The 25072-nt window shown below is 49.2% G+C and overlaps 1 protein-coding gene across 1 annotated transcript; it reads left to right on the top strand.

Annotated features, from left to right (window-relative positions):
• Positions 1-19508: 19508 nt before the first annotated feature.
• On the top strand, positions 19509-22915 carry MIND_00519100 (CxC2 domain-containing protein; the record flags this gene model as incomplete). Its single annotated transcript, XM_037361981.1, has 8 exons — positions 19509-19671; positions 19716-19967; positions 20013-20245; positions 20295-20486; positions 21447-21660; positions 21710-22081; positions 22497-22538; positions 22584-22915. 8 exons carry the CDS (start codon positions 19509-19511, stop codon positions 22913-22915), a joined length of 1800 nt encoding a protein of 599 aa, XP_037222273.1.
• Positions 22916-25072: the final 2157 nt, after the last annotated feature.

Genomic DNA, 25072 nt, shown 5'->3' with positions numbered 1-25072 from the left:
ATCGACCAGTTGCTTGAGTGTTGCAAGCCCAAGGACGAGTTCCGATTTTTTGGTTCTTCCCCGCGAGCACTGCTGATTCACATTCTTAGGCTCGAAATTGGCGCCTACCCTCTTATGGGCAAGTTTCTGGGTCTGATATGCGTTCACTTCACCGACAATATGACGGAGGAGAGAATGGCGAAGGCAGGGGACGACGAGCTGATGGCCACCTTGACCAAGATGTTCAAGACGAAGAAGGAGGATGCTGTGTGGTTCTTGTCTGACTATCGCGTGTAATGTGCATGTAGTTGGCGTCGACAAATCTGAACTCCGAGTCGGCACGTGCCAGTACACTTTCAACCATAACCACATGTAAGTCACTTGGTGCGCACACATCTCAATAATAACTCATTACTTGGTAGGGACAGCTCAGAAGAAACGGATCTCTTCAAACTTCGCTCCAAACTTGGATATCCTAAGGTCCTGAAGGAAGCACCCGAACTAGCGCGCTATGGAGGCAAAAGAATGGCTGAAATCCGGCCCTCCTACCAATTCGGCTGGCTCATGACTTTCACCGAGCTCTACGATGCTGCGCCGGACGAACTGCACCTAATGGATACCCACGCGCAGGCATGGGCGTTCGACCAATTACTTGCGTGTTGCAAGCCCAAGGACGAGTTTCGATTTTTTTTTGCTCTTCCCCGCGAGCAGCCTTGCTTATTCACATTCTTAGGCTCGAAATTGGCGTTTACGCCCTTGGGGGCCACTTTCTCGGTTTGATATGCGTTCACTTCACCGACAATATGACGGAGGAGAGAATGGCGAAGGCAGAGGACGACGAGCTGATGGCCACCTTGACCAAGATGTTCAAGACGAAGAAGGAGGATGCTGTGTGGTTCTTGTCTGACTATCGCGTGTAATGTGCATGTCGTTGGCGTCGACAAATCTGAACTCGGCACGTGCCAGTAAGTACACAGTACTGTACACTTTCAACCATAACCACATGTAAGTCACTTAGTGCCCATACACCTCAATAACCCAGTACTTGGTAGGCACACTGGCAGCTCCGAGTCAAGGATGATGGATCTCCTCAAACTTCGATCCAGATTTGGATTCCCTCGAGTCCTGAAGGAAGCACCCGAACTAGCGCACTATGGTGGCAAAACAATGGCTGAAGTCCGACCCCGCTACCGTTTCGGCTGGCTCATGACTTTCACCGAGCTCTACGACGCTGCACCGGAAGAGTCTGAGCTGCATCCGATGGACGGCGACGCGCAGGATTGGGCTGTCGGCAAGATAATCGAGTGCTGCAAGTCCGAGGACGAGTTTCGATTTTTTTTTGGTTCTTCCTGCAGAACTGCTGATTTACATTCTCAGGGAAGCAATTGGTGCCTACGCTCTTATGGGCAAGTTTCTTGGTCTGATATGCGTTCACTTCACCGACAATATGACGGAGGAGAGTATGGCGAAAGCAGAGGACGACGAGCTGATGACCGCCTTGACAAAGATATTCAAGACGAGGAAGGAGGATGCTGTGTGGTTTATGTCTGACTATCGCTTAATGTAGTTGGTGTCGATAAATTTGTACTCGGCACGTGCCAGCGGTTAAGTTACAATGTGAACTTGAAACTAAGACAGATAATAAGCCCTCAATCGTGATAGAAGACTGGGCCTGAGGGGTAGAACGACTCGAGTAGTTGAAAAAGAAGTATACCCTGCCCGCCACGAACTCACTTCCAGGGAGTGAGAGAAACTATATCAATGCCTACCGATACACAGGATTAGCTACAAGGAAAGTGTCTTGGTTATATTACCATCACAAAAAAGGGAGCTTACATGTATGGCGGCTCCCGGTCTGTGAGTGCCATATAAGTTTTCCAACAGCCATATCTGACCATACAATTTACAGGACATGATAATATGGCCACATATTGTATCACCTTCACCTTGCTTTGCAAGGTCCCTCCCCGGTCTATATTCGCCACATCATGATGTGTTGATGGGTCTGCAGCCAAACAACACCAAACTCGACCCGAACCAAAAACCCCCAAACCTCCGTAGTTTCCTCGGGGAATCTCTTCACTGCCACTGATTTGTCACCGGACTTTTGTCATCCTTATGATTCTGATGGTGAATGACAGTATCTTGAAAAACTCCTAGAAAACTATGAGATATACACTTGTACATAGCCTTATATATCAGGAGTTCATATGAAAATAATTCTAATTATACTTTTTCAGTCTGTTGCCAATTGGGAAGGAATCAGTGAGATCAATTTTGATGATCTGTTGTCTTGGCTTAGTCTGGATTAGGTTAAAACAAGTTATCTGATGGATTCGATGATATCATAGTTCTTCTATGCTTGCACTTCATCCTTGATAACATTTTTGGAAAAATTGTCAGGGGATGAGGGTCCAGGTGCCTAGTTGATACCAAAGCCGGGGGAACAGCCCCATGGCCAACTACTTAAGTACAGGGCTATCTGCGCACGGACCAGTCACGTGATCAGTCACAGCTGTCACATCACATGCTCCCCTTACAAAAATATGCAAAGTCCTGAGAATCCTTTATTCTATATGATGAAACTACTGCAATAATAATAATCAATTCAAATGGTATTTTAAGTATAATATTCAATACAAAAAATTAGAATTAAAATTATTTTATGATTGGGAAGTTTTTGGCATTATATCCACCCAGAAATATCATAAATTACTATTTTAGGCATAGGAATATAAATAAAATGACATGATATATGAGAAAATTTGGATAATATTGGCAGTGTGACATGTGACATGTAAACTGAATGAAATACTACTATCATATTTTATTCAATTTGTTAGGGCCTGAAGGCTATGATATGCCTAAGAAACCTGGCAATTGGTAAGGCTATCACATTAGGCAATTTTGGCGCCTCCAGTACCAGAATAGAGGAAAATTGCCTCATTTGGATGTCTTTGACCAAAATATGAGCGGATGAGTGTGATCAATGAAAAAATTAACAGATTGATGTGCATGTCCACTTGTTGTTTCATATTAGAATGAACAGTCTACTCAGGCTATGGTAGGTGTCACTTGTTAGGCTTTGGATCGGGCCTGACACATCTGAAGTCAGTGTTAGGTTCGAATCAGGTCATTTCAGGCCTGATAAGTTGGTGATGCCTCCTTGCACAGAGAGAAATGGTACAATAGATGATCTCAGTGATAGAGTACAGTTGTACACTATCACACCTTATATATGCATGCCTGCTAAGGGAGTGATTGGACACCCTTGGCCTCTTCTGCTCCTCCTTGTCCCTGTTCCTGGTTGCAGAGGGGACGATCATACATCTCTTACAGGCTAGGCGCTACTCCTAGCCTCCTAGCACTCCTCCCCAATCCCCTTGTACTGCAAGTTGGGCTTGACATCAGCCTAACATATTGTTCTCAGTCACGTGCTTCCCATGTATGCATTCCTCCCTACTAGAGTGCCTGTTCCCCGTTGTTACACAGCGGGCATCATTAGCATAGGCTGTATTGACAATACATAGCCCGTCTTTTACCCTGTAGTTCAGTTATGAAAGAACATGCGCTGATGCATGTGCACATATCGAGCCGAGTCAACGGTGTGACAGTGAGTGACGTGACAACGAGCCGACGTTGTCTCTTCCGTTCATCTTCTTGCACAACGCTAACTAGTCTCTCCATAGAGCTCTTTCCTGTCGATGATCCAGGTCTTCTGGCTGTGAATACACAGCTAGTACACCTGACTCTTCAAGTGGTGTGCTCCAAGGATGGGTCTAGTCACAACCAGCTGCAATGAGGCGAACACGGGCTAGGTGCTTAGAATTGCCGCCGGTGATCAAACTATAGGCAAATTCAAGGCGTGTCATCGCGTCTTTCAGTCTTTCATCTTTGTCTTTCACTGCTGGCTTTTCGCAGATGTCCACCACTACACAATCAACAACTCCGCCACCTACAGGACACAAGCGCAAGGCTGGGGCCACTGAAGGCACTAGCTCAAGCAAGAGGGCAAGAGGGAGTGGGAGTGGGCCTAGAAGCGCTGGTGCAGCTGGAGAAGCTGGGGGAACTGGTGCTAGTGAAGAGCAGTCCAGGAAGAGCAGGAAGGCTGCCGACAAACCAGGCCTTCGTCGAAAAGATGTTCCCAAGGATGCAAAGAAGACACAGGTGCGTGTATTCAGATGTTTCCTTGTCTCAAATCTTGCTTATTTCGTTGTGCCAGACACTATTTCATATATTCATCCGCGGTCTTGCGGGTATTTATACGCAAACTGATGTGCTGAGGGCTGATGAAGCGAAGATGGCAGTCGAGGCCTTTATGCAACGTTTTGACCCTACGGACGATATTTCTCGTCGTGTCAAAGACCTTGTTGCAGCTGCGCGCTCTCCAGATGCAGTTGCCAAGGCATCGGCACATAAGCTACACCAAGACATCAAGGGCCTTCGCAATACCACTGCAACAACGCTTCTACGAATGTCTGAAGCTCATCTCAGTATGGCGCATAGTGCCTTCCGCCGTGCTGGCATTTCCCGATTCTACCCTGATGTCTTTGGGCCCCCTCAGTCGTCCTTCAATGTCCTTCTCCGCACCATATGCATTACTGTATTCGACGAAATCTCTGCGGGCTTCGGAATTCGTGGTGTTAATCCAATCGTTGCATCTAACTACGACATTATGGGCGACATGTACGACAGCTATGTCTTCGGGAAGCTAGCAGAGGATGCCGCAGCAGAAGTTCGAAAGGCGGGCACACTAGCTGATAAGGTCAAGGCATCCTATGCATTCAGCAATCAGAAAGAGGTGAATACTGTAGTTTTTGCCTGGCCACCTCTCAAATTATTTGTAGCTTATGGAACGACGCAGCAACACCGCAAAAAGAACTTGGCTTTTCAACACGGGTCCGTCAGACAATCTCAGTGCAAGCTACCCACTCTGATGATGAACGCGACCCCATCACCAATGAGCAGCGTGTACATTCTAAAGAGGGCCGTTCGGTTGTCTGGACACAATTCTATCGGTTCCTAGACATTGAGGGAGAAAAACTACGAAAACGTAAGCGAACTCGAGGCAGGTAAATGCTTGTAATATATGACTAAACAATTCTGATCTTGGTGTAGAGCGCCTGAGTCTCGTCGTTTTGCCGATCCTCTCCCACCCTCGCAGCTATCCTACATTATCCCTCAGCAAGTCGGTGCTGATTTTTTTAACGCTGAGTTCTTTAACGCTTTGACTGTTCATGAACGTGCTAGCTATATTGGCATTCCTGCTGCACTTCCAGCAGCCAAGGTTGTTCTTAACGATAAGACGGAGTTTGTTCTCAATCATTCTTGGCGTAAAATGGATGATGAAACATTTGCAACACAATATGGGAATGATGCACTGGCCAGTCATGAATTCCCGGGCGAGGATGAGTTGGTTGACTCTGACAACGAGGATGATGACAAGGATGAGGAGGAGGTGGACATGGACATGAACACAGATAGCAATGGTGTCTAGATCATTTTTACATTAGAATTTTTATCGCTCTCTCTCTCCTTTTCAGATTTTGTATAATTAAAAAAAGAGTTGCATTGGTAGACAGTGACTAGGAAAAAGCTCTTAGATATGAGAAGAAGCTAGTTCAGAGTTACCACAGATCTGTTATACATCAACAATAAAACTTTAGAGCTTAATATTATGTCCAAACCAGTTAAAATTCAAGGTTTATATAATAATTATCAATATGAAAAAAATCATAATTACCAAATGCTAAATACTGTATGATTTCAACCGTAAGTTCAGTGGGTGTAACACGTCACGCAATGTAACAAGTTCATCATTGATGGAATTACTATATATGGTAGCCGGCAATAGCCGGCCGAAATTTTTGATATATTATTAGCTAATTAGGACATATTTGATGGTAAATTTGCATGTACCGTGTCACCTATTTCAATTAGGTTCAGTTCAGGTGCGTGTGTCACGCGTCACCTGAACTTATGGTCGAAATGATACAGTATACAAATTCAGAATTTCTACTTTTGATAAATAATTTCTTGTAGATCCTGATGAATTATGTACATTAATTCTTGTCAGTGGACAGAATGATGGTCACTTGCTGATTATGTAGGTAATCACACCAAATTTAGCAAAATATATCTCATGTCGGAAATGATCGGTGTTGTTCTGATTAGGTCGCTTCTAGTTTTCCCTGACAATCTCAGCAATCATTTCAGCGACTATGCAGCGTTGCAGGCCAGGTCCCAGGGCGAGTGTTGGGAGGGCGTTGATGGATCCATGATGGCGTAGGCTTGAGTGAGGGGTCAGACTAGAAACAGAAACAGACTGGAATTGTCTCTGGGAGGCCAAAAGGGAGGTTCTCCTGAAAATACCTGATTCTTTAGAACTTGTTATATATTCTTTAAAATTTGTATTTTTTAAATTTCCAAATAAGGCAAATGTACATCATTATTCAATATTCTCTCAAGCAATCCAAAATGAAAAAAAAAAAAATTGAATGACTCTTTATAGAAACTATTAATAAATCAATATCTGATTTGACACAATTAAATAGCTTAGATATATGAACAAATGATATACAAAATCAGATAAAAATTTCAGATAATTGCACTATATCTAGATCATCATCAAACCCACTTTCAAGCAGAACTAATGGCAGGATTGTAGCAAACAGAATATAGTATTGATCAGCCTTTAGTTTGCCATGACTAGGTTTGCCTAGGTTGCTTGGAAGACGAGTAACATGTGTAGGCAGGATAACTTCCTGTATACATCTGTGAAGCTGTTTGAGTCTATCATCTGAAAATTCCCAACTGCCTCTGACAGCCACATCTATAAAATCCTTGTCTTGTTGACTAGCACTATAATCTTTATTTTGAGGTGTCTGTTCTCGGTCAGTTTCATTATCATCAACTTCCATATCATCAGCCTGAGCAATCAATGATGTTGATCCAGCTTTAGAGATAGTATGAGGGGTAGAGCCCCTATCATCATCTGAGTCTTCAGTTGCAGAAAGAGCTGCTACATAGTTGGTTTTCCATTCTTCAAATTTTACAGAATCAAAATTTTCTTCATCTGCTTGCAAGTCTAGCATTTCTTCCTCGGCCTCTGACTGGTCTGTCTCAGTCCAGGCATCATCATCGTCAACAGTATCTAGCTCAGATAGTGCCTTCTTTCTTCTGGCATCACGGCCAATTCCCCAAAGTGCACGCAGTTGATGTTCTAGAACTCCCTCAAGCCAGTTATGCATAAATCCTAAAATAGAATCCCAGACAGGATCACAATATTTGAGCATATGAAGTGAGCACCAGCGTACACCAGTCTCCTTTTCTGTAACCTCTCTCTTGGTTTTGGTATCAAGTTGAAACCACTTTTTAGCTTGGCTATAAACCTTCCGGGCATTACGCAGAATCCATTTATCATAGTGCAGATCATCACGATCATCTCTTTCCAGCTCACACCAAGAGCAGAATTTCCTAGCAGAATGAGATAAAAATCCACCAGCCTCCTTGAGAGCTAATAGATCTGCAATAAGTGGTATAATTCTGGCACAAACATCTGGTCCTTCTGGATGATAATATGTTTTTGTCTTATGACCAGGAGGCTCAAAGGATAGGATTTTTTGCATAAGAGGGTCTGTAAGATTTACTAGAGAGGTTGCACTCTGCTTTGTTGGCAATGGAGTTAAGCCAACAATAAATGTATTTTCTGGTGAATATCGCACTTGTGGAGGGAGATTCAGACAATAGAGGACAATTGCCCCACAGGAGATTTGCTTTCCTATTCAAGAACACATAAGAATTTTTGAACTTTTCAAGAGAATCCATACCTGCAGTTTTATTTCCAAGAGGATTGAACCAATCAATATACATCCCAAAAACAAGTCTATATTTATTGGTCCTATAGCTCTTTAGGTTTTTCCAACGAGGACTGTCATGAATATCATGCATATCCTCTCCATCTGCAGCTGGAGGGCGATCAAAGCTGGTAGTGAGATAATCCTCTATAGTTTTCCTAGACAGAAACCATTCTAGCCATGGTTCAAACTTCTGAGAATTATACATCATTTTTGGGACACGTTTTGAGTCCTTTCCATAATTTTGAGAGCGCCACAGGGAGGCTTTGCATTTCCTTGTAGAGTTCCTAGAAACTTTGGAAGTACAGGTATCTGGCATATCTGTCACAGAAGGATACAAAGTGAAACACTTAGGACAGCAAGGAGTTCTCATAATTTCAGGTTGCCTAGAAAAATGTGTAAAAGCAGTTCTAATATCCTTTGGAATGTGGATTGTAGGCAGTTTAACAGATATTCCTTGAGCAAGTAGCATAACCTGTATAAACACTAGTGTTGTTGTGATTATCAGCTGAAGAGCATGCAATGTTATATTTGCTGCCCTGCGGCTGAGCCCAGCTTTCAGATACAGCCAAATCACTAGAGAGCAACAGAGCTGTTGAATAATACGAGATGATAGTGATGAATCTGACATAGATAATTATTGTTCTTGAAAAAAGCCAATCAGAATTAAATTGATCACATACTGTCTGAAGTTTGACCATCTGGAATAATTGTTGGTTCTGTGTTGATATCTTCAGTCCTGTTGAGGTCTGCCAGCTCATGTTTGCGGCGGCCAGATGCACTCATTTTATGCCCTGGAATTCTGACCCCATGATAAAGCACTGTTTTTTGGCTACACTTAGAGCAAGTGCAGATAATCATGGTTGGGAGAGGAGAGAAGAAAGAGTGAGAGGCATCACGACTACTTCTCGCTCGAAGTCTATATACTGACTGTCAGCTGCCACAGCCCCTGGAAGCTACGGTCCGGAGTGGATCTTGGCTGCCGGTTCAGGGTTCCTATCGAATGGTGCTGTCAAAAATCAAGTTACCGGCATCAAATTAGCCGCGTGTTCTTTCTTTCTTGCTTTCTTTCATGGCACAACCGGTGAACCAAATACATAACTGGAGTCCAAAAGGATTCAAACAGTAGGCTAAATGTACTTCAATACAAATCAGGCTAATGATGCCCGCTGTGTTACGTGCTGTGTGTTGTTGGCCCTTGGTAGCTTGACACTAGTGCCAGAGCAGACGGGCCAGGTCTTATCTGTGACATCACTCAGCTTATGTTTTATTGTTACACACTCCCTCTTTATTGCTCAACTTTCATGTTTCCCTTAACTGTAGTATTTCAATCAAGTGTCTGTGTTACATGTTACACAGCAAAAAAAAACTCCTTGACAAAAAATCACTAAAATTAAAATCAAAACTTTCAGCCTTTTCAGGCACAAAAAAATTAAAAATTGGCAGACAGTTGACACTTTCCAATTGTTACTTTGAGTGCAAGGGTATTGTGGCAATTTACTTAGGCCACTAGGAATTGTCAAAAAAATTCTCCATTCTATTATTTTTTTTGTGCTAGAGAGCCTCAGTGCTAGGGCTAAACAAACAAATGGAAAAACAATATGACACAAGTTTGTTTATGATTAAAAGCTGCACAATAGCTAAAGAAAGGACCAAATCAAGGGAGGCCCAAAGCAAGGTCCAAGTCGGCAAGGCCGGCACCTAGTTGCCAGGTAGTTGCATAGTTTATATGGCAGTATATGGTGGGCAGGAGGTTGAAATGGACACATCTGGTTTATGGAGGTGTCAGGGGAACCTCCCTTTCGGCCCGGAGACGCGCCCGATTCCGGTCCGACTCCGGTTCCGACTCCGGTCCGGCCCTCCATCTCGCCCGCACAATCACCGATCCGTCAACGCCCTCCCGACGGTCGCCCTGGGACCTTGCCTGCGACGCCGCCCAAGCCTTCTGTGCCCGACAGCGGCAGCTACAGACAAGCAGTATATAGTCAGCTACCTAGCAGGCGGACCCTCAGAGTTTCTTCTCTTTGGATCCTCCCCTGCTAGGTCAGCTTCATTTGTATTCGCTACCAATGTTCATGCTTTGGATCCTCCCCTGCTAGGACCTTGATCTCAGGCCTCCGGGGTTGCCCTTACAGCAGAAGAAACTCTCTACGGGATCAACCGGACAAGATTGCCAGGTTCGGCGCTGACTCAGGCTCGAGTACGAGTCCGTTCCGCCCTCGTCACCGCCCCTGCCACTTGTCCCCTCCTCCCCTACTCCTGTGGTCCCCGCACCCGTCATGCCGTCCGGAGTCACTCCTACCGCAGACGCCCGGCTGGACTCACTCGAGGCGAAAATCGATAGCCTAACTGAGGCCCTTGCTTTACTCACCAACCAGGCTTCCGCTGCCGCTGCCGCCGCTAATAATGCCGGCGGACCCCAAACACCATCGCCGGAGACGCCGATTCCGACTCCGACTCCGGTCCAGGGCGACTCCGAAGCCCTTTTTGGCGACATCAACCTCGCCTCAAAATTGGTCTTGCGACCAAACCCCCCTTCACCTTCAACGGCGACCGGGAACGCGGCCGCGCGTTCCTCTACGCGTCCGCACCTCGCCCGCCTTGCCCCTGAGGCCTTCGTGGTCAACGGAGAGGCGAGCGAGGAAAAAGGCTGTCCGCTATGCCATGTCGTTTATGGCAGAAGGACCCGCTCAGCAATGGGCGGAGCGCCACGGAAGCAAAGCCCCGTTTCCGTTTCCGTCCTGGGGCTCGTTCGTTTCCGAGTTTCGACTCCGGTTCGTCGAGGAGAACGAGCAAGATCACGCTCTCTCCAAGCTGGAGACTTCCGCCTATCACATGGGTACAAAGGATGTCTACCAGTACACCGACGACTTCGAGGACCTGATGGACCTCGCCGGATTCGAAGACGCTGATGAGTGCGGAGTGGGGACTGCAAATGAGCTCTCTAACTAACCAAACCAACAAAAACAACCAAAACTCCACTTGTCGTAGAGAGAAAGATGTATAATGTCGAGTAGGAAAAGTCACAAAACCCAAAAAAATCGTCAACTCCTTGTGCGAGTACAGGCCCCTGTGAACAGAGCCTTGGCACAGATGTGTAAGGTTGTAGGGTAGATACGAGTTTCTTGCAAAAAACGTTGATTTGTCGTGCCCCAAAAGCGTACTATCGACGAAAACTCAGCAATAGAGAAGCGCCAATACGATGCCCGGAGAGTTTATACTCGTTGGATCAGGACTAACTGCCTTAAACCCTCTGAGTTGTCTCGAGTCAGGAACTAACTGCCTTAAACTCTCGACCAGCAACCGAAACCCAATAAACAGCAACCGGAACTCTTGTATTCAGCAACCGAAACCCTCAACCAATAATCCTTCCGACGCGATGATACTATTTCAAAAGAGCTAGCAAGATAGATTGACGAGCTAGATCCCCAGATGCACCTAGTAGAGCGGGGCAATCCGTGAACCTGCCAAATACAAAACAGAGATATAAATACTAAACAGAAATTGATAGAATCAGGGAAAATCTCGAGTAAGAAAAGTAGTCCATGTGCATAATTGTATAGGTATCGTTTCTACCATACGGCCCAGAGTCGAAAATCCAGGTCCAGATGACTGGTATCGCGTGTATTGGAGTCAATGACCTGTGTAAATCTTCCGTGTTCGCGACCATCTAGTTTTGCTTGTGAAGAATCCCTCGATCTTGAGTAGGATAAGTGGATAGCTCTGCTTCCCAGCTTTCGATTAACACCCATAACTCGTATCTTGTGCATATGGCCTCATCGGTGGTTGTCCCAACTCTCCTGGCGCATTTCCAATGTTCAGATGATCTGTTCCTCGACAGTGTTTTAGAGTCGCCGTTGATCACAGGTCCAGGCCCCAGTCAATTGAGTAGGTTTTCGCCGTTTAACCGTCCCTTGGCACTCTCGATCCTCCAGCATGATCCGAAACCACGTTCCAATGATGTCAGTCGTCGATACCAACAGAGATAGGGGTGTCCCTTATCTAGGAGAAGTCGATCTCGAGTCTCCACCGAGCGCCAAACCGAATATGCCTTTTAGAATACACTCCCTTTGGGTATTTTGCGTAGAATTGGATAGATTCTAGCGTAGAACGGGCTCTGCGAACTTTTCCTAGTCAAGATTTTGGAATCACTGAGAGCGATTTGATAGATTTTGACTGGAGTTTGACTGGTTCTTGTGCAGGTAATTCCCTAGTTGACCATTCGGGACTCATGTCAACTCTGAGACGTGCGCTGAGCAACAAAATCGACAAAAATAGTCGTTTCCTGGTCTGTCCCAGACTGCGGCTTATCATCTCCCCCATTTTTAAATCTCGACTGTCCCCAGTCGTCTTTTGGCAATACTCGAATTCAACAACATCAATGAATTCTCTCCATCTTTCACTTCTCGCCGTCAGCGAAGATCATGGATCGACACTTGGGACTCAAATTTTTGACATTCTCTGTCGGATCTTCGGTTCTGCCAAGCAAAGGCGTTGCCGTGATCACCGATTTGCCCTCGGACAAAGAAATGCTTCCGTTCAGGCGCCCGGTCGGCCCTTTCCGTCTCGCAAGCTTCCTTAATTCCACCGCGGGTTTCCAAATCACCCAGACCCTTGGGCTGCTAACCATTTCGAGCGGTTCCGACTGCGCACAAAGACGTTTAATTTCCCTGAGCCGGTGTATACAGTTTAAGCTTCAGAAGCGTCTTCACTGTCACGTTTTGTTCTTCACGCTTCTTCACGGCTTCTTCCTCTCGATATTTAAGCCTGGCGCCCCTCCTTTTTCGCTCATTCTTTCTTTCCTTTCGCCCACCATGTCCAGCAAAAAGGCCTCCTCGTCGAAACGCGCTTCTGCCCGCGACTCCTCTCCTGCCCCTATCAATCCTCTCATCCCCAACAATTGTTTTTCGGTCTTCAACACCCCGAACGGCATCAAATTCATCCAGGCCCTTTCGAAAACCGTGAAGAAGAACCCACCTCAGTCTACCCTGAACCTAGACCTCTTAGGGTTATCAACCCCCCTCAAACCCTCCACCTAAGAGGCCCCAGAAAGTGGAGCCCTTCCACTGGCTGGGATTTTGCCACTGGGGGTGGAGGGTACCCCACCTGTCACGTCACAATACTGTGGAGGTTACCACCCTAGCCGCCCCTTTCAGGCCTTTGGTTCTGCCTGTTTCATAGCCACTATGGTATTGTTGAGCCAGTCTAGCTAAGTGATAGACCTTGTATGATCTAGTAGCTACCTAGGGCAATGAGCCTGACCATGTTCACTGCACTATAACTGCCAGTCAGAGAGCCCAATAATAGCCCTAGTATTGGCTGATAGCTCTGGTATCAGCTTATTAAATGAATAGCTTCTTCAGAAAAATTAAATGTAACTTGACTGGAGCCTTACTTATAAGTCAGCAGTCTCATCAGATAATCCTAGGGCAATGGACCTGACCCTATTCCCTCCACTAGCCAGCAACACAGCCTAATGATAGCCCTAGTATCAGCTTATTAAATATATTGGTTATTTGGAAAAAAAAAGAAACTCCTATAGAAATGACTACCAATGGACTTGACTGGCTAATAAATGGCCTTATTACATAATCTTGACCATAGGACTGTGTTGTTAGGAAGGAGGAGCATGAACAAGAAACCAGTAGCAAAAGGAAAAAAGTGCACTAAGTAAGAATCGAACCCAAAGCTATCAAATTGATACCTAAAGCCTACATGAGCCACAACCAGACAGAGCAAGATGCTTTGACAAAAGTCTTGACCGGGTCCCTATCATGATCTGCCCTGCTGCCATAACAGGAAATTGAACACCTCACATGATCATTGTTGATCAGTGGAGGGTTCCATTATGCTGGCAGGAGGGCTGGTGGACAGTTCCATCACCAGGGGTGGAGGGCTGGTGGAGGTTTCCATGGTGGAGCCAGCAGGGCTGGTGGAGGCATCCCCAGTGGCATGATGGATAGAACCATTCAGCCAAAAGAAAGGGAATGGAATCATCCAGAGGGCAATGGATAGTACCGCATCAAGAAAACCAAGGCTATGGATATTGCCATTGGTATGGTTCAATCCATTGACTCCCTCTATACCCTATGGCATTCTCCACTCTGGGTAGATACCCCTGGGAGCTCTATCCACTCAGCCTTCTTTAAGCTGGTGGAACAATCCCTCTCCCTCCTAGCTGGGATTGTGGCTCCCTCCACGTCGCGTCGCGGTCACGAGACCGGTCACGTCGCGGTCATGGGAGCTCAAGAATATGTTCACTAACTCCCAACATATCTTCTCGTCATCTCATTTCATTTATCTGAAGAGTGTCTGTTAGATATTGTGTTGTTTTATCTGGCAGAGAAAGACTATAATAAGAGCAGATGCAAGGAGCCACCCACGTCGCGTCGCGGTCACGGGACCTGTCGCATCGCGGTCATGGGGATTCAGGAATATCTGCACCTTATCCACTCTGGATGTGTCTTCTCCCTCATGCATTTCAAGAGTCTTTGTTCGATCAGTCTTGATGCTGTGTTATTATATGTAGACAAACTAAGTATCAGACGCAACAATGACTCCATCCATGTCGCGTTGCGTAGCGGTCACGGGACCTTTCGCATCGCGTCGCGTCGCGGTCACGAGTACTCGGGAAGATGTTTAGTTGTCTTCAAGACTAGATTATCCAAGGCAAGTGATGATTTCAAGTTGGTACTGATATCGAATACAAAGCAGGGGGCGAATACACAGCAGCAAATACACAGCAAAGAATACATGAGCATTATTCAAAACCCGGAATATCACGAAGCACACCCAATCAAATCTCCTTCTGCAAAGACGACAACGCGACCCGACAGTCCGGGAAAGTTCTCCACTCTCTGTCTATCTCGCCTCCATTTAGGGCACTCTAGCGTGGCCACGGGCGGAAGGTACAGCGGCCGCGCCTTGCAATGTGGGCGGAGGCGGTGGGCGGGATACGGGGACGACGTGGCGGGGAAGGTGGGAAAGCGAAAGAAGGAGGTGGAAAAAGTTCCCACGCTCGGCCAGCGGGGTCAGTCGGAGCGTTCGGAGATAACTCCAAATTTGGACGCGGGTCCATGCGGGTCCATGCGGGTCCATGCGGGTCCACTCGGGTTCCAGACCGGGACGGGGTCCAGCCGGGTTCTATTCGGGTCCATTCGGGTCGTCCAAATTTGGAGTTATCTCCGAACGCTCCGACTGACCTTGCTGGCCGAGCGTGGGAACTTTTTCCACCTCCTTCTTTTGCTTCCCCACAATCTCCCGCCCCGCCCGTTCCCTTCCCACTCGGCCGCGACCTCTGGTAAGTGCCTCCCCTGCCCGCTGGTCCTCCCTGCTCACCTCGCGTAACCACAGGGCGCGTGTACGTCCTCGCTGGCAAGCCACGTCATCGATACTTCGACGACGCCGACGAAGACACCGGTGAGTTAAGTTTTCGCTGCCCCGACGAGGTCTCATCGCCGTATGCGAGCAGCAAGCTCTCTGTCTCTCTTTCGACACGCGTCGGTCTTTCTCGGCACGCGCGCCAATACTGACGCGCCCCTTCGCGTCGGCCGCTAGGTGCGCGACCTCATCTTCATCATTCTTGCACTAACTTCGTTTCAGTCCACAAAACTGGGCTATTTGGACTGCTGCTGGAGCGTGTTGTGGACCGTATCACACATAGCTACTGCCTTACCCTGATTTGCAATGGAGCCACTTTTCCTACCTGACCCTGACGATGCGATGCTAAGTCCACCGCCGTCTCCCAAACCGCGGAGGCCTGTTAGTACATTTCTTGATCTCGAAGCTGGGGACTCTGGTATTGCTGAAGGCGAAAGCGAAGAATCTGAGGAAGAAGGCTGGATTGACGACCGCTTTATCGATGAGGCGGACATGTCAGCGATGCGCCAGCCGCGCAGCGCTAACTTCGGACTCGACAACAACATCGACATTGGGGCTGCTATTCAGGAAATTATGGCCAGAGCGCCATCTTATGCACAACAACTCGACGAGAACGAAGACGCGATGAGGACGGAGACTCCGTTATGGATTCGGCTTCATCAACATCGTCGTCTACATCGACATCCCCAGAAGACAAGAACGCCAAACATCGCGTTGAACGACCACACCCAATCCCCTCACCGTCTGACCCCCCCATGTTCGCTATTCGAAGGCGACCGGGAGACGAGTGGGCGCTCGTCGTGTACACGATGTTCCAACCAGGAATTATCAGCGTGGGCACCTGGAGTATTGGCAGTGGCATTGTCTTCGGGAGACACGCGACTTTGCTCGACCAGGACAGCCAGGCTATAAAAATGCGCTGGAGGTGCTTTCAGACGCTCCCGTTCTTGGCCGAAACGTCGCAAGTACAAAAGAACCACTTTGTTGGTACCCCGAGCAGTTGCACCAGCAGAGCAACATCTTCTGCTTCGTCTACCCAGCGATCCATCCTACTACGACCCGTTCGCCATTGGTCGCCGCTGGATTCGAATAACCCATAACACTCTTTACAAAGGCGATCTCGCTTTCCTCGAGGAGCAATCAGAAGCGGGCTTGGACGAGTCTGAGCTTTCGGCGCTGGTTATACCACGGATCGCCTTTACTTTCGAAGATCACCAGCGGGCGCGCCCATTGCGCCGCTTGTTCAACGAGGAAATGTTTGAGCGACACCTTCCTCAACAGTTACTCTTGCGTCAAAACCTCGTTTGCATCTGGAGGGGCCGTATGTTTGGACGACCTGGAACCGTGGCTTTCCCTGGGCTAGAGAGAATCCAGCTCAAAAGATGGCATTACCGGGTAGCTAACCCCGCGTATACTCGAGACGCTCGACCAACAGAAGAAGAAGTCGACTTCTTTCGATTGTCTGCAGCTCCAGAGCTCGACGTTCCCTTCATAGGGTCCACCTGCGCGTTGCAGGAAGGGGACCGTGTTGTTGCAATTCGACCACGGCCTCACGTCGCTGGAACACTGATTCGCATTACTAGTGAGATTATCGACAATCGAAAGCGAAGGCTGGGTATTATTTCAAAGGAATACGACGGCACGACTTTGCTATCTCCACAGTCTCCCCTTCTCGCAACGGCACTAGTTTATCCCCTCTCCGAACTACGACTCCATTTACTCGCTCACCAAAGACGGGTTCACTTTGGAGACCGAGTCAAGATTGTTGGAGGTCCAAGTTATTGAGGGCGAACAGGACGGATAACCCAAGTCAATGGAGACAGTGTCACCATCGTCGTCCTCGTCGAAGAGAAGCCCGCGCCTGAGATAGTCAAAGCAGATGCGACGGAACTGGCCACTGAACCGGTAGTGCAAGATGCCCAGTTACAATCGAAGCCCATTCAAGAGAACAAGTCGCCCCCGCCAGAGCTCGAGAACTTCGAAGTCGAGCTGCCCCTGCGTTTTGTGGCCCACGACTTCCAATGTGGCGATTTGGTTCGTGTTATTCGCGGCCCGTATAAAGGGCGCGTGGGGCTGGTGGTCGAGGTTCACATCGGTGGCTGGATAACATTCCATGGGGTTAGTTGTTTGTCTGCGCCTTTTATTTTAATTAACCTAGACCAGGGCCAAGTCAAAGGCCACTCTTTCGAGATATCGAATCCGTTGACGTGGAAAGCGGAGCCGCCATTGTACCCCGCCCCGGATCCCGACTTCATCGACGAGTTGCTTCTTGAGTGGAACGAGGCATTGGCGCTCGACCAACCACAACGCGTGCGGCAGGACAATCATCGCGTGTCGGGCATCCGTATTCCCACTCACTCGATCGAGTTCGAAGACTGGCGCGACTCCACAGTCGAGCTTTCAACAGAGCCGCCTGAGTACTGGCAGCGAGTGGAACGTCAAAAGCGATATCGGCGTCAATCTCTGCGGGACAACGAGAATTGGTTGAGAAACTCGCGGATCATGGTCTCTGGCCCCCACTATCTCAAGGGGCGATATGGCACTGTGCTTGACTACATGTGGAAAACAACGCGACCTGACCCTCATTTGTACGGGCCAGACTACTCTCAGCTGATGCTACTGCTTGTTCTGGAAGCTGGTCAACAAGAAGTCCTGCTGCCCTACAACTACGTCGTAGAGGAAGAGACGTGGCAACTTCTACATGTCGCCAAGTTTCTCGGGGACGCCTGTGAGTTGATTAATGTCCGCGTCCGGCCCATTCCACCATCCGCGCCCAACCCCACGAATGACCCCGATCTCGAGCTTGTCGATGTGCCAAGAACGCCTACCCCGCCCCCACCGCCTGACCCGTTCCTCCAGATGTATGGCGCCCCGCCTCTCATCGATGAGCTAAACGGGGGTTGGTTGCTGCTGCCGCAACTCGTTGAAAAACGAGTAGACGTTCGGGTCGTAGATGATGCAGGCCTTCAATATGTTGCCCGACGCTTCTCCCGCCTCAATAGTCTTATGCGAAACCCACAATACGCGGCCGCCAATAGCGTGGGGCACCTCTATCCTCTCGATAGGCCCTTGACACAAGAATCGATGGAACGGAATCTCATTGCATTCATCAAGGAGCCTACCAACAAGAAGATAGCTATGCCCGCGCCCGCTCTCGTCCCGTGTCGAACGACCGAATCAGGCGCATCTATTAGCGCTAGCCCGGGACGGGTCATTGTTATCGGCCCGGATATTTCGGGATCCACGCAACGTCTCGGCCAGTATGCGCTTGTCTTACCGAGGGAAACACTACATTGGGAGCGGGTGGTTAAGGTGCAGTTTCCCGTAGAGCCGACGGGCCCATTTGGTGCCATGAATCGGCCACAAGAACTCTTTCATCTTGTGTGTTTGTGCCGAGCTGAGAATGAAGACATTGGCGATATCTTAGCAACCAACTTTAACTAGCATCATGTAACCGATACATTAGAAGTTATAAACACTTGTACAGACGACTACAAAATGTACATTATATTCCACTAAATCTCCAGATAACCCAAATCGGCTTCGATGCGTTGGCAAAGGGCGTCATGGCGTTGGGCAAGGAACGCTACTCGAAACTTCGTCGGGGAAGCATGGAACCAAAGGAGCAAGGCATCCAAGTGCTCGTCCGAATGTGGATTCTCATTGGAGGCGGAGTCGAGGCGGGTCTGTGCTTCGGTTTGCGCGGCTTGGACAGCGTCGAAGTCTTGGGCGAGCTCGAATGCGTAGTAAGACGCTTCATAATTGGGTTTAGGAAGAACTGGTAAGCAATTGGTTAGGAATATTGAAACAACGATAATGATAATAACACACTGCTTGTGATAGTGTTATCATTGTCGCAAACATATCGCAGCTCGCCGTTACGACTGGCATTGATTACTGTGGAGAAGGTAAGCGCAGAACAACGAGGAAACGCAGAGGACAGACACCAAGCAGCGGCAGTCGGGCCGAGGTCGAGATGCGCAATAGCTGCCATCACTTGGGCGTCGGAAGCCTCCATAGCGAAGTGCCGACGCGGCTGGTGAGCGGGGATGAAATAGTGGCGAATATCATGGCGAGGGAACGCGTGCGACATGGTGAGGAGTTGGTCGATGGGTAAGTCGTGAACAGGCTAGCCCTGCTGCACTTATATACCCTCACCACAGTAGGAGGACAATGCGGTGGGCGCATTGATGCGGTTGATTGCCACGGCTGGGCCTCAAGGCCGATGTTGATCACACGTGATGGCCAGCTCGGACCGAATGCCACCGAACGGTCGCAACACCTCCTCTCATCATGCGATTACCCACTAGCCACGTTCAAAAGCTTCAACGAGGAGAAGAACTCGGAGGTGGCGGGCACGAGCAGCTCTCGCCACTTCGCCATCACAACAACCAGTCCCCTAAGAAATCTGGCATCATGGCCATCGGCAGCCGCGACCGGACTGCGGTCTTGCACCGTGCTCACAAACCTCTACGCCGCCGACCAAGACTGCACGACCAGCAACACCTGAAGCCCTGCCACAGCCAGATTTTCTAACCTATGAACCCGAACCCGATATACCTGGAGTTGCGTCTCAAAAACGTGCTGCTCAATTCTATAATTGGTCGCAAATGATGCCCAAGTTGGTTCAAGATTTGCTGGAGATTCAACACAAGACTGAATCCCTACGCTATATTGAACGGCTTTCCGCTCCCGTTCGTCACTGCCCCTGCAATAAGAGAGTGTTGAAGGTGACTCTGATACAATTTAACGGTGAGACTTTGCGACATTCCTTACCCATTGTTAATTCCAATGTAGACATCAGCGAAACCACGCTCCAGCTCTGCACCTGCAGCAACGCGGCTGCCCCGAGGCAACTACTTCGAGCTGGATTCTTTGCTTGCAGTCCGTGTAATCCAACACTCGCCGTCGACATCACTCTGCTTGACTTTGTGCGAAACCTGTTTCTGCACATTTCTCCCAACAACACAGCCTTTTGCCGTGCGCTTGAAGGGACACTGGCTGAACGAGGGCTAAGGCTCTTTAGCGGTGTATGTTTCCTTCTCGGTTGGCGATTTGAGCACGCTAATACTGGCACAGGAACTTCGCCTTCGATTCAACAACGCCCTACAATGGTATACTCAGGTCGTAGTAATGGCGCGGAAACACGTCGACAATGCTCTTGTTGCTGCTCGTACACTCGCCCGAGATGCACACGATGCAGACACGGAGGCGCTGGTCCAAACAAGTGACGAGCGAGAGGAAATGGCCCCAGAGATGCCCCACCCACAAGTAGCATTCTCGTCTTGTGGCCAAAAGCGTAGTCGGCATGAACTTGATCGCGACGCAGAAGACTCTGAGGACGGCTCGAAAGCCACCATCCAATCCATTCCCCGACCCTCCTCCACGCTCCAGACCTAGCGACTACCTAATCAGTAAATGTCCAGCGTGTTTCGCTGGACTTAAACGCGATGCCACTCAAGTGTATGATGTGGCTGTCTGCATAGACGGAAACTTCACCCAGAAACGGCGCAAACAAGCCCGCGGAAGCGGTCCCGATCCCCCGAGAAGGCATCCAGATAGTGTCTTTATTGACAGGGCAACAGCTAATGCAATGGAAGCGTATGTCGAAGGAGTGAGAGCGCCGTCTGGCCGAAGCCAAAGGAAACGGGCTAAACCAATGGACGATCGCATGGAGGATGAAGAAGATGGTTACGAAGGCAACTTAAAGGTGCCGCGGTCAGCACTCAACGCCTGCGAAGAGTCATTCAAAGCCGCTGATGAGTCGCGCAAGAAGGCGAGCACTCGTTTCTTCACTGAAACGGGCCTTATGGCTCTCGTCTGCCGCCACGATGTCCCTTTATTTCTCGTCAATATGCATAGCGCTGGGGAGAAGCAATACTACGTCTTCCTCCTCATCGAACAGCTAATGCAACATCTGCCGCTGAGCATCAAACTGGGATTGCTGTACGATATCTCCTGCCTAACCGAGCGGTCTTGCGAGAAATGGGGCTTCCTGGATCGCTACAAGGACCGAATCGCCTGGGCCGTCTCGGTTTTCCACGCGTTTGCCCACATCTGGGCATGTCAGCTCATATACCATCCCCAAAAGTGTGTGGGGTTTGGGGAGGAAAACGGAGAATGTGCCGAGCGAGTCTGGAATTCGATCTGCCACCTAATCGCTCATCTCCGCGTTTGTGGGGTAAGTCTGTCTTGTTTGTTGGGTCGATTACATCAACTAACTGTTTACAGGAAAATCAACGTGTCTTCGTGCTGGATCTCCAACTTGCACACAATACCCAGAGAACATTGCAATCTCTGGGCTCCTGGCTTCAACGCCGAACCCTTCATTGCGAGGCAAGCCTTCGAGAGGCGGAGAAGGCGCTGGAGGCCTGCCCGCTATCGGAGGCAGAGCTTCTGGCCAAATGGCAGGAACAGGTGGCATTTCAAACCCAGCCCATTTCACGTTTGTCTTCCGAGCTCATGAAGCTTCAATCGTACTCATTGATCCCCAGGTCGGTCCAAAAACCAAGGGCAGCAAACAATCAATGCTGTCTTTGCCGCAGAACGCAGTATCGAAACGCTGAGCAGCAAGATTAGAAAGCTGGAGCTCTCTCTGGCCGAATTGACGGGGGACCAAGCTCTAGCACAGCAGGAGCGTCTTGCCGAGCTCGAGAGCGCCCTCCGCAAGGTCAAGAAGAACAAGCGGAAGAACGAGAACAAGCTAGGGACTGGCGACACGGCAACACTGAAGCTGCTTCGCTACAAGGAGTACTTCTCCGAGGTCGTGAATGCCTCTACTGGGCATGAGCGGATTCTCCAGAAGTTTCGCGCTCGCAAGATGGAGTTCGACCCCATTGAGCGTTCAGTGCGACGCTCCAGCAGCGGTACGAGGTTTCTTCCTGGATGATCTTCAAAAGTTGACAATAATTAGAGAAAAAGAAGAACGAGCATGCTGCTGCTGCGCGATTAAGAAACGCAGCCTGGTTTGAAAAAACTAGTGAAAACTTACAACACTTCGGTCAAGAAGATAGAAAGACTCATCAAAAGTGGCAAGGCACCGCCCAAAGCCCTTGCTCCACTTGAGTTAGACGAATCGGACGTGTTCTCCCTCGACGCCAGCGATGCATTGTGGCTGGAGGTTGGACTTGGTGGCTTACCAGAGGACGGCGAACTTCCTGAGGCGTTAATTAACGCTGAGCTGAGGGGGTGGATTCGCGCTCCATCGCAAGCAACGGGCGATAGAAGAGTCAGAGCGGTTGAGACGCGAGCATGGACACCTGAGGGTGTGGTTTTCTACAGAGTGGGCAGCTCTTGGAGAAGCTTTGGCTAATTGTAACGAAGGTATGTTACTTAACTTTGTTTTTATCAAGTCCTCATTATCCTTAGAGCCCTTGGGTTATCAGCTTCTCTGTCGGCGTGAATTCCTCCTCGATCTATTATTGAAGTGGAAGCGCTTACTCGACTCGTTGGTCGTGCCACCTGGTGTCCCAGACTGGGGTCCATCAAGTGATGCGATCTTGAGAGCGCGATTAGCAAGGCTCCCTCCAGCAGAAACCGAGGATGGAGGTTCAGATTCAGGGAGTGAAGGAGTCTTGGAGGAAGATGCGGAAGATGATCCAGCACTCATTCCAGTTCTGAGCCTGTTGGATCGGGGAGTTGTAGAAGAAGATGGGGAAGCTGGAGGAGAAGAAGATGACAATGACTTTTTTATTACCTGAATGTATTCCCATAAGCTATGCTAAAAGCGTGTTCGTTCAGAGTGACTGAGGTCCCATAACCACGACGCGACGCGACACCGTCCCGTGACCGCGATACAATGATCGTGGGCCCCCTGGAGGAAAAGAAGTTTGCGCCCATGACCGCGACGCGACGCGACATATCCCGTGACCGCAACAGGATCGTGGGTTGTCTAGATAAGAAGAAGTTTGCTTGCTGGGACCCATGACTGCGACGCGACGCGACATGTCCCGTGACCGCAACACGATTCTGGGCCACCTGGATGGCTGTCCTGTGTATGATTAGTTTATGCCTGCAGATTATGTTGGAAAAAGGAATTAAGCCAACCATAAGTAGACAGTCTTATCTGTTCATAGATGTATTGTCTTACCTAAACAGCTTGTGACCGTGACGCGACGCGACGCGACATGGAGGGAGCCACTGTCCCAGCCAGGAGGGAGAGGATTGTTCCACAGGCCTGAGGGAAGCTGGGTGGATAGAACCCCAGGGTGTGCCTGTCCAGGGTGGAGAATGCCATGTCTGGGGGAGGGCACCTGTGGAGAATGCCATGGGGTGTGGATGAAGTCAAGGGAAGGGAGGCACAAACCATAGCTTGGCCTTCCTCCCTGTGGTACTATCCATTACCCTTCCCTCAGCTAAGTGGGACTATCCATCATGCCTCTGGAGATGCCTCCACCAGCCCTGCTGGCTCCACCATGGAAACCTCCACCAGCCCTCCACCCCTGGTGATGGAACTGTCCACCAGCCCTCCTGCCAGCATAATGGAACCCTCCACTGATCAACAATGATCATGTGAGGTGTTCAATTTCCTGTTATGGCAGGAGGGCAGATGATGATAGGAACCCGGTTTGTCAAAGCATCTTGCTGTGTCAGGCTGTGGCTCATGGAAGCTTTAGGCATCAATTTGATAGCTTTAGGTTCAATTCTTACTTGGTGCACTTTTTTTCCTGCGAGCGAAGGAGGGCGAGCCGCCGACCGATGGAGCGGGTCTAAGCCTGAGTGCTGGGGGAGTTTGTAGAGGAAAAGCGGGGCCACGACGTTGGCGCTTAACGTTTCGTCTGAAAGACTCGTCAGGTGGCGGTGTCCCTTCTATCAGCATGGTGTCATTGATGGCTGTGATGCCAGCGATGACGCGCCGAGGGGAGCGCCGGAACGCCCAGCTTTCGCGGGTTCAGACGTGCGCTCGCTCTCGCTCTACCTTACCGGGTATCTGACCGGCCCATTACAGCACGTCATGGGCTATGCGGCGACAGTAGACCACCCGGGGCAACAGAGTCTGTCACCGCTAACCAGTTTCCCTAACCGCGTGTGTGTGTATCCCGGACGGATACTAAAATAGGCAGTGTGGGATGATTAGGCACTTAGTCGGAGCACAAAGGGCTCAACAACTGGGTTGGTGACAGCCATAAATTGCTGTAAATAGAGGACACTGTTATAATAAACTCTAATTTTTCCGGAGCGACGTGCGAGTGAGGATTGAGGAAAAAAAGAGGGTTAAACAGTTGTCGCTACCAGTGCATGATAGTTATCCAACGTCTCCCGGTTCGTTTTATTAAACCGGTCACCCAGCGATGATCCTTTGGCGAATGACGCCATGAATTTGAAGTCGGGGTAGCCAGCCCCAGCGTTCTTCCATGTGTCCTCGAGATCATGCCAGATGGGACCAAGTGCAACATTGTCCCAAACTGGATTATGGGTGAGTTTGAGGATGTGTAGGTCGGACTCTGCTGATGTGCCGTTACTCGGCGCGGCAGGTGTGAGGGCGCTGGGCCTCTCGTCTCGGTACACGATCTCATCAAAGGTACGTTGGACCCAACGTCCTGGATAGCCACGCTCGCGGAGGCGTTTCGAAAAGATGGCTTTCATCTTAGCGAAGTCGCTTTCCATCGAGCAAAGTCGCACGTAGCGAATCAGCTCGCCTTTGACCCAAGCGCGCTTGGAGGCAGCCGAGTGGCACGAATTCCAGGGGATATAGAGGTATGCGTTGAGTGCCTTCTGGTACACACTGGTCGTGATTCGGAATTGGGGGTTTGTTGCTGCAACTGCAGCGTCCAGTCCCAACGATACCTGTGTGTCCAGGAAGGGCAACGAGAGTCTGGATGCTGACCACTCTATTTTCATGTTTGGGTGCAGCGATC

This window comes from Mycena indigotica (genome assembly GCF_014461135.1).
Source record: "Mycena indigotica strain 171206Taipei chromosome Unknown Mind.scaff0004, whole genome shotgun sequence".
In the NCBI taxonomy this organism is placed as follows: domain Eukaryota; kingdom Fungi; phylum Basidiomycota; class Agaricomycetes; order Agaricales; family Mycenaceae; genus Mycena; species Mycena indigotica.
The sequence above is the reverse complement of the archived record's forward strand: the minus strand, read 5'-3'. Positions and strand labels throughout refer to the sequence as shown.